Raw genomic sequence first — 10,020 nt, 5'->3', positions numbered from 1 at the left:
AGTCCTCGTGTCTCTGATTGTGGTCGCACTGTTGAAACGGAATGGCCCGGACCAAGCAGACGGCGCGCAAATCGACCGGAGGGAAAGCTCCTCGCAAACAACTGGCCACCAAAGCGGCGCGAAAGAGCGCTCCGGCCACGGGCGGAGTGAAGAAGCCTCATCGCTACCGACCTGGTACCGTGGCTCTAAGGGAGATCCGGCGCTACCAGAAATCCACCGAGCTGTTGATCCGCAAACTGCCCTTCCAGCGCCTGGTGCGGGAGATCGCTCAGGATTTCAAGACGGACCTGCGCTTCCAGAGTTCGGCCGTCATGGCCCTGCAGGAGGCGAGCGAGGCTTACCTGGTGGGGCTCTTCGAGGACACCAACCTGTGCGCCATCCACGCCAAGCGCGTCACCATCATGCCCAAAGACATCCAGCTGGCCCGCCGCATCCGCGGGGAGCGCGCCTGAACCCGGCCTCGGCACCAAGTACCAGAGAGGCTCTTTTCAGAGCCATTATCCCGGCAGAATAAAGAGCTGTGACAGTCCCTGATTCCTTTTCTGTGTTTCGAGTCCTTTTGTTGAAAAAGTGCAGTGGTCACTGCTGCTCGGCTGAACTTGAGTTGACTTCTGTTGGGTCTGTTGCTGGTGTATATATATATATATCCCAATGCTCTTCGTCCCCACATTCACGTCGACTTGGACTGCGAGTGTTAAATGGTGCCTCGGTCATGACACACACCGATCATAAATTTAACGAGCTAATCCGGCTACACCATCCCGTTTGACTGCGGTGGCCCGGGCTTTACACCCGCCCATCAGGTTGTTCTGGAATTAGGCAATCCGTCCACACACGTGTTCGGGTGCAGCCGTTTATCCGCAAGGATTTTGCCTGTTTCGGTTAATGCTGATTTAATTATCCTGGAGAATGTGGTTTAGCAAGTAGATGTCATCCTGTGTCAGGATATGGACTGGGGCTCAATTCTTAAATCTTAATTCAGTTCCGATCCTGGCCACACTTATATTCGGCCCAAAATATTCCACAATTATAATTTCATACAATACTTTCCCCGCGCTCTCCCCAGCCCGGTCAGCCCTTCCACAGACACTGAGTGGCTCTGAAAAGAGCCTTTGGTCACTGGGTTCACTTTGTGTCGCTTCACTTATTAGTTCTGCCGGTTTTCTTGGGCAACAGCACGGCCTGGATTTTGGGCAGCTGGCCATTGTATTCACTGATGAGAACATCTCACTCCAACAGGGTATGATACACACCTGTTTCAAACAGGGACTGGTGCCCAAGAAAAGTGTGGTAACCTGCCTAAATGACTATCTGGCAGAGGAACTCTGAATTGTTTCCAGAGGCTGGTGTTGAAGCATATCAACCCTTGTTTGAGTGGTGACATGGATCCATTCCAATTTGCCTACCACAGCGACAGGTGTCCAACAGATGCCATTTCACTGGAACAACAGTAAACCCTGAAACACCTACACAACGAATACATATCCATCAGGGTGCTCTTTATTGACCACAGTTTGATATTCAACACCATCATCCTTCTTAATTTAATTTAAAAAATTTAAGACATACAATATGGTTACAGGTCATTTCGGCCCATCCCGCCTAATTTACACTCAATTAACCTACATCTCCAGTACATTTCAAATGGTGGGACGAAACCCACACAGACACAGGGAGAACATACAAACTCCTTACAGACAGCACAGGATTCAAACCCCGGTCCAGATTGCTGGTGCTGTAAAGGTACTGTGCTAACCACTACACCAATCGTGCCACCCAAAACTAATCTGCAAACTCCAAGACCTGGGCCTCAATGCACTACTATGTAATTGGATCCTGGATTTCTCACCTTCCAGACCCAGTGTGGATTGGCTAGAACATCTCCACCATGATTTCCATCAACACATGAGCACCACAGGGCTGTGTACTTAGATCCTGCTCTTCTAGCTTTATGCCTACGGCTGTATGGTTTGGTACAAGACCATCTAGAAATTTGCTGACAATACCATAATGGTGAGCGGTATAAAAAGAGACGATGTCAGCATACAGGAGGGAGGTTGAAAGCTTGTGTTAATAAAGTACAAACAACAACCTCTCACTGTCACTAAACTATGGGACTGATTGTAGACTTGAGGAAATGAAAACCAGAGATGGAGGCAAGTGATCAATGGGGGATCGGAGGTGGAGGGTGAGCAGGATAGTGATTCCTGGGAGGAACTTTCCTGGACAGACTGTACCATTGTCATCGTGAAGTAAACATGACAGCGCCTCTACTACCTCAGGAATTTGGGGAGGGTCAGTATGTCATCGGAAACATTGGCAAACCTCCACAGATATACACTGAAAAGTGTGCTGACTGGCTGCATCATGGCCCGGTATGGGAGCACCAATACCTCTGAGTGGAATGCCATGCAAAAGGTAGTGGACACAGCCCAGTACATCACAGGCTAAACTCTCTCCACCTTCGAAATACCTGCAAGGAATGCTGCTGTTGGAGGGTAGCAGCAATCATCAAGGATCCACACCACCCAGGACATGCTCTGTTCTGCTGCTGCCATCAGGAAAGAGGTCTAGGTGCCACAAGACTCCCACCACCAGTTGCCGCCCCTCCACCATCAGACTCCGAAATGACAAACTTGCACTTTGTTACTGAATATTTACTTTCTGTATTGAACAGTTTATTTGCACTTTCAGTATACATTTCTCTCTTTTGTATACGTCTGAGTACAATTTTTTTGCACAACCAATAAGTAGAAGTTTTGCCTGGCACACAGAAAAAAGAGTCTCTGTTTCGATGTGATGTCACGTTTGTATTCTGACAGAGTGGAAGAGACTGTCGCACCAGAATGGGCCTTATGAGCCATTCCAGACGCTGCTCTAAAATCAACAGACTATCCTTGGCTTCTGAGACCGAAGGGTACCTACCTACCTACTCTGACAATAAATCTGAATTTTGAGTTCAGTGCGCAGATGCAAGAAATAATGATTGACAGTTACCATGGGAATTCACAGAAGAGATGGGAGCAGGGGGGCCTTCGAATTTGTGGAAGATGGAGGCTGGGTTGGATGTGATTAGCATGAAGGTGGGGTTAAATATTACATCATAAAAATGGCTCACATGGTATAGACGACACTTTCCTTATTCTAATATATACTAATTTCAGAATATCGTCTTTCAAAGCATGAGCCGCGATATCCCAAATTTCAATCACTTTAATCCAACAAATCAAACTCTGTGGCTGTTATTTTATGTAGTTTTAATTCATTGATAGAATGGATAAACATTTTGCATAGCTTCACAACAAGACTTTCAGAACAATGAATAACAAAGCATTTACTGTATGATCGAGGTACAAAGATATAGAGAGATACAAAAGGTATTTAAAGAGATACAAAAATTCAAAGAAAAAATTCTCTTGCTCACACTTCCTTCACATCATATAGAAAAAAGAGAGTAAGCAATTAGCCTGGGTGGATATTACACATATTACATCATAATCACTATGGTAACACTACAAACAATAGTTCTCTTAAAGAGACAGGCACAAAATTAACTAAGCACAGGGTTTTAACCTTCACATTCCAGCCCCTAATTATTATTATGGACATTAATGGCTAATATATAATAATTACTATTAGAGATACACAAAGTAAATATAGTATGTATAAGATTAGAAATCAAAACTTTCAGCTTCGTATAAAAGACAGATTTTAGTAATAGGTCAATTTAAGTAACCAGTCTTGATTTTATTCTGCTCTTGCTGAACGAATCGTTTCTTGTCTGGAACTGTATCCTCAATTTTCCCCAGCAACTAAGAATTTCTTGGTGAAGAATCACATATGATAATTACAATATCTCCACAGACAAAATTGCATTTTGCTTTAGACATTTTTGTTGTTCTTTTAATAACAAAAGATATTCTTTAATCCATCTTTTCCAAAATAAATCTGCAATAAATTGCACTTGTTTCATCTGTGTCTTATATAAATATCTTCTTTTGACATTATTGCTTTTTCCAATCTTCCTCCTACTCTCAAAACATCTTTTACAAGAACAGGATTTGGCTTGAAAATTTGTTTTTGTAACATTCAGATTCTTCTTCAATTTTGATATCTTGTTATCAAACGGCTTTTTCTGACAAAAACAAATTATTTCCAATTCAGCATTTGTCAACTCAACTGTTACGTAACAGCTCTTTCAAGTCTTCAGATTCTCTTTCTTGATACGATTTATAATATCATTTATAGCAAATCAAAATGAAATCTCTGCTATGTTAGCGCAGCAGCAAGGTTCATGCGATTTACCTAAGAAGGGAATTCCAATTTTTAGAGGAGATCCATTACAATATCTGACGTTCATGAAATCTTTTGAACATCACATTGAAAGTAGTACTTAAAATGCTAAAGATCCTCTTTATTACTTGGAACAGTATACTGGAGGACAAACTGAAGGAGTTAATCAAAAGTTTCCAATATATGAATTCAGAACAAGGTTTTAAAAAGGCAGAAGAATTATTGCAATGTTGTGGCAATAATTCTAGCTGGCTCTCTGGGGGGCAAGTGCATCCAAAGGCCAGCCCCAACAAGTGAATCAGCGGGTGAACAGCAAGGGCAATTTAAAGGCCAGTGACCCCAAAATGGTGCTGCGCAGACAAAAGGCGGGGAAGAAGGGCATCATTATGCAGGAAAGTACCTCCGCACAGGAAACCCACTTTTGGTATACATGTTAGTGACGTCAGCCAAGGGTGGGCCATGGTGGGAACAGTGCAAGTATAAAAGTTGCACCTGAGCCCTAATAAAACTCAGAGTTTAACCTGACTACACTACGTGTGTGTGTGTATCTTCTTTCAAGTAGTATGTGGCTACAATTGGTAACCCTGACAGTTTAGATGGCATCTAAACCCAGCGATGAGCGAACAGGCAACAGTCAATACAGTCGCGCTCAAGCTGCCAACCTTCTGGATAAATTAACCACACGCGTGGTTTGACCAGGCTGAGGCACAGTTCCAGATCTGGCAGATCACAGTAGAATCCACCCGGTACTACCACATGTTGAACGCCCTGGATCAGGACATGGTAGGCCAGCTGGCCAACTTCATCTAGGAGCCCCATCGGAAGGTGCGCACACCACCTTCAAGGTCTTGCTGATTGAGACCTCCAGGCTCTCATGGCGTGAGAGAGGGGAACGTCTGCTCCACCTGGACAGTCTAGGGGACAGGCCCCCATCAGCCCTCATGAATGAGATGCTTACCCTCCTGAGCAAGCAGAAGCCCTGCATCATGTTTGAACAGGCATTCCTGGAGCAACTGCCCGAAGACATCCAACTGCTCCTGGATGACGTGGATTTCAGCAAGTCCTGGAAAGTCGCAGCACAAGCGGAAGTTCTGTGAAAACAGAAGAGAGAGTGTTTGGCGTCTGTGGGCCAGCGCCCCAGAGGAGGTGATCAAGATGACCAGTGGTGTTTCTACCACCAGAGATGGGGCACTGGAACCCACTGGTGCCCACTAGTGCAGGCCTCCATGCATGTTTCAGGGAAACACCAGGGGCCAGCTGTCACTAATGGCCATGACGACTAGCCACCAAGACAGCCTCCTGTACGTTTGGGACCTACAGTCTGGTCGACGCTTCCTCGTGGACACAGAAGCAAAGGTCAGTGTCCTGCCCTCGTCGGGACATGATACCAGGAACAAGCAGTTGGACCTCGCGCTGAGGGCTGCCAACAACAACACGATTTGGACCTATGGTACCTGCAAGGTCCAACTGCAGTTGGGAAGCAGCCTCTTCTTGTGGGTGTTCACATTGACTCAGTGGAACAGCCGCTCCTCGGGGCAGACTTCCTACGTGCCAACAGCCTATTAGTGGACCTCAAGGGAAGGAGATTGGTCCACACTAAGACGTTTCAAACCTTCCCCCTCAAAGACGCCAAGCTCCTACCGCTCCACCTGGACTCCGTATGGAGATTGGACAATGAGTATGCCAGGGTCCTGGCCGAGTTCTCTGCAGTGCTTAACCCCCAATTCACCATGGTGAAGCCACGATAGGGAGTACAGCACCATATCCTGACCCAGGGCCTGCTGATCCACACATGGGCAAGATGCCTTCATCTGGAGAAGCTCCAGCTGACGATGGAGGAATTCAGGAAGCTGGAGGCATTCGGTATCATACGGCAGTTGGACAGCCCATGGGCTTCTCCCCTGCACATGGTAATCAAAGCAACTGGGGGCTGGAGACCATGTGACGTCTACCACCATCTCAATGAGGCCACAACACTGGATCGGTAGGTACCCTGTGCCACACATCCAGGACTTTGTGGCTAACCTGCATGGGACAAGGATCTTCTCCAAGGTGGACCTTGTGCAGGGATATCATCAGATCCCAGTATACCCCAATGATATTCCCCAAGATCACCATCATCACCCTGTTCACCCTCTTCGAATTCCTCTGAATACCGTTCAGGCTTAAGAACGCCACACAGACCTTCCAGTGATTTATCAATTCAGATAAATCAATTCAGAGACCTGGATGGCACCTTCGTGTACCTGGATGACATCCTGGTGGAAGCAGGAACCAACAGGAGCATAAGATACACCTCCACAATCTTTACACCCGATTGACCGAGTGCCAGTTTGGATTGGAGGCCATCAACTTCCTGGGCCACAGGTTAACCAGGGAAGGAGCCACATTGATACTCTGTAAAGTGGAGGCCATCTGGAAGTTCCCAGACCCAACATGACCAAGGGACTACAGGAGTTCGTGGAGATGATCAATTTCTATCATAGTTTCATCCCCTCAGCTGTCCGGATCATGCAGCCCTTGTTTGCCTGGATGGCAGGCAAGATGAGGGACATTACCTTGGATGCGGAGTCAGTGGAGGCCTTTGTGAAGGCCAAGGAAGCCCTGATGGATGCTGCTCTCCTGGCACATCCCAGGTCAGATGCTCCAATGGCCCTGATGGTGGGTGCTTCAGGAATGGCGATCGGCTGAGTTCTGGAGCAAACATCTGCGGTCTCCGAAACTGAAGAACAGCACTTTCGACAGACAGTTGTTGGTGCTTCCTAGAGGGCTGGTCCTTCACAGCTTTCACAGACCACAAGCCCCTGGCTTTTGCCTTGACTAAAATCTCGGCAACCAGGTTGACCCACCAGCAACAACACCTGTCTTACATCTCGGAGCGTACCACAGATGTAAGGTGACCTCTGTGTGGCTGGGCTTTGGTGATGAGGAGCATCGTTAACTGCTGGACAAGACTTAGCTGTGTAAGTTCATTTTGGTGTTTGCAATTGATAAACCTTGAAACTCAACACTGCAATCTCTGGAAAATCTCTGGAAAAGACCCCATATCCTCCTCCCTCCAAAAGAACCCTCAAAAAGAAAATAGAAATTAGAAGAAAAGAACAGAAAAAGAAGTAATAAAGAAATAGAATGAAGAAAAAGAAGAAAAGATAGAGGAAAGAAAAAGTAACTGCTGGAATCCAGGTCAGAAAGCCCAATTCCTTTTTTTCTACCTAGATCTCAAATATGGAGAAAAAGCGATAGAAAATTCAAAAATAGTACAAGTGCCTGAAGTATCCAACCCTGCATTTGTAAATGTGGCTGCCATTCCTGCAAACCTTTTAGCTTTTTGAAGATGAGCTTTATTTAAGCGTGGGCAATTCACCTGGCATAAGTTGGAAAATATAAATGAGTCAAATGAATCAAAAAAAGATTTAGGGATGAAAATTGGTACATACTGAAAGAGGTACAAAAATTTAGGAAAAAATGTTCCTTTTAATAGAATAAAGATGACCAATCATTGAACGTAATCTCGATAATAATTTAACCTGATTAAATAGGGTGTAATATTTTTCCTTTAAAAGATGTTTATAGCTCTTAGTAATTGTCATGCCGAGATAAGTACGTTGATTCTGCACAATTTTAAAAGGAAAATTAGAATGACTTGATATAAAACCATTTAAAGGTAAAAGTTCACTTATATGCAGATTCAACTTATCCCCAGAAAAATGATTAATGGAAGAAAGCAAAGCCAATGCTTGGTAAAGGAACCTCTAGATTAGAAACAAAAAGCAAAAGGTCATCTGTATATAAGGAAACCTTATGTTCATTACCATTGCTAAGCATCCAAGTAAAATCTCTACTTTCACAAAGAGCAATTGCTCAAGGTTCCAATAGCAAGTCAAAAAGAAATGGACTTAAGGGACAACCCTGACGAGTACCCCGCTGAAGATTAAAAGGTTTTGACTTTCGTAGATTATTAATAATTGAGGCAGTGGGGCATAGATAAAATAATTTGATACATTTAATAAAACATGGCCCAAAATTAAACTTTTCCACAGTTGCAAATAAATAATCGCATTCCATCCGATCTGCATCTAAAGAGAGAACAAATTCAGGGGCAGGAGTAGGAGGTCAATATAAAATATTCAATAAACTATGTACATTAAAATAATAAGTTTTTAATGAAACCAGTTTGATCTTCCAAAATGATTAATGGTAAAATATTCTCCAATGTCTGATGTTATTGTCTCACACACACACATATATATATACACGTAAAGGGATCAGAGCAGAGTGCTAAGATTGCAGCCCTATGGTGCTCTAGTACTGACAGAGATTGCGGAGGAAATGTTCTTACCAATCTTCACTGATTCTGGTCTTAAGGTGAGGAAATCTAGGATCAAATGTAATCATGGGGTACTGAGGCCCACATTTTGGATCCACTTATACAATGAGTCTCAGATCTTGGAGTTTGCTGATCAGTTTGAGGGAACGATGGTGTTGAAGGCCGAACTGTAGTCAATAACGAACATCCTGGTGTATGCGTCTTTGCTGTCCAAGTGGTCCAGGAATTTGTATAGAGCCACTGAGATGGCATCTGCCACAGACCTGTGGCTGCAAAAGGCAAATTGGAATGGATCTATGCCACCACTCAGACATGAGCAAATATGCTTACCAGAATGTCCCCTAGATTGGAGAATGGGGCAAAGTTAACAGAACTACGAGACATTTCTCTTTTGGGCAAAGAGGTTGAGAGGTGACTTAATAGAGGCATTTTGAGAGGCCCAGATAAGGTGAACAGCCTGCACCGTTTTTTCCTGGGGGGACAGTAGCAAAAACGAAAGGACATCTGTTTAATGGGAGGGTAGGAAATTTTAAGAGACAGTCATGAGGGATTATAAATTGGGAGGTCTGAAATTACCGGATTTTAAAAAATATTATTGGGCAGCCCAGTTGAGGTTTATCACCTCATTCTTTGACGGAGGTGATACCCCCTCCTGGGCACAAATTGGACAACACATGATAGGAGAAAAGATAGTAGGAGAGTTTATATATAAATGGGATACTAAATTGATATCAAAGAAAATGGATATTAAAACATACAATTCAGATGTAGCATCTTATCCCCAGTATAAAGATGGGGATATCCCCTAAAGTGCCCTTTAGCCAGAACAAATTAATACCCATGACTCTGGATAATAAGATCCTGGACATCTGATGTCAGAAGAGGATCAGGTATATCAAGGATTGTTATGAGCAAGGGGAATTTATGTCATTCTTACATCAGAGGAATAAATATGGTTTGTCTCATAAATCTTTCTTCTGCCATCTTCAGCTAAGAACTTTCTTATGGAAGAACTTGGGACCATCTATGGCCCTGCCCTTGTGTAGAGACACGGAGATTCGAATTTGAAAGAGGAATACGCGTAAGTTCGTTTCCATGTTGTATCTCCTATTCCAAAGAGAAGGCCCAAAGCCAGGCTTACATAAGTTGAGGGAAAGGTGGGAGACAGACTTGGGCACAACAATGCACAAGCAGTGCTGGTCGAATCTATGTCTGGATAGCATGACAGCATTTATTAATGCCAGGTACAGGTTGGAGCATCAACTATACCTCACACCACAAAAATTACATAAATCTAAATCAGAAAATTCAGAAGTGTGCTTTAGGTGTGGTGTGGATCATGGAATGTTTATGCATTCAACCTGGCTGCATATAAAGGTGCAATCCATCTGGGAGGACCT

General features: G+C 44.1%; 1 protein-coding gene across 1 annotated transcript; it reads left to right on the top strand.

Moving 5' to 3' along the window:
- On the top strand, positions 1-526 carry LOC138762905 (histone H3). The gene has a single exon (XM_069936416.1). It carries the CDS (start codon positions 42-44, stop codon positions 450-452), a length of 411 nt encoding a protein of 136 aa, XP_069792517.1. The 5' UTR covers positions 1-41; the 3' UTR covers positions 453-526.
- The last annotated feature ends 9,494 nt before the right edge of the window (positions 527-10,020 follow it).

Source organism: Narcine bancroftii, chromosome 5, assembly GCF_036971445.1.
Source record: "Narcine bancroftii isolate sNarBan1 chromosome 5, sNarBan1.hap1, whole genome shotgun sequence".
Classification (NCBI taxonomy): Eukaryota; Metazoa; Chordata; class Chondrichthyes; order Torpediniformes; family Narcinidae; genus Narcine; species Narcine bancroftii.
Note: the sequence above shows the minus strand (reverse complement) of the source record. Positions and strands in the feature narration are given on the sequence as shown.

Excerpts from the sequence above, each read along its gene's own strand:
- LOC138762905 (XM_069936416.1), top strand. The coding sequence starts at position 42 with ATGGCCCGGACCAAGCAGACGGCGCGCAAATCGACCGGAGGGAAAGCT.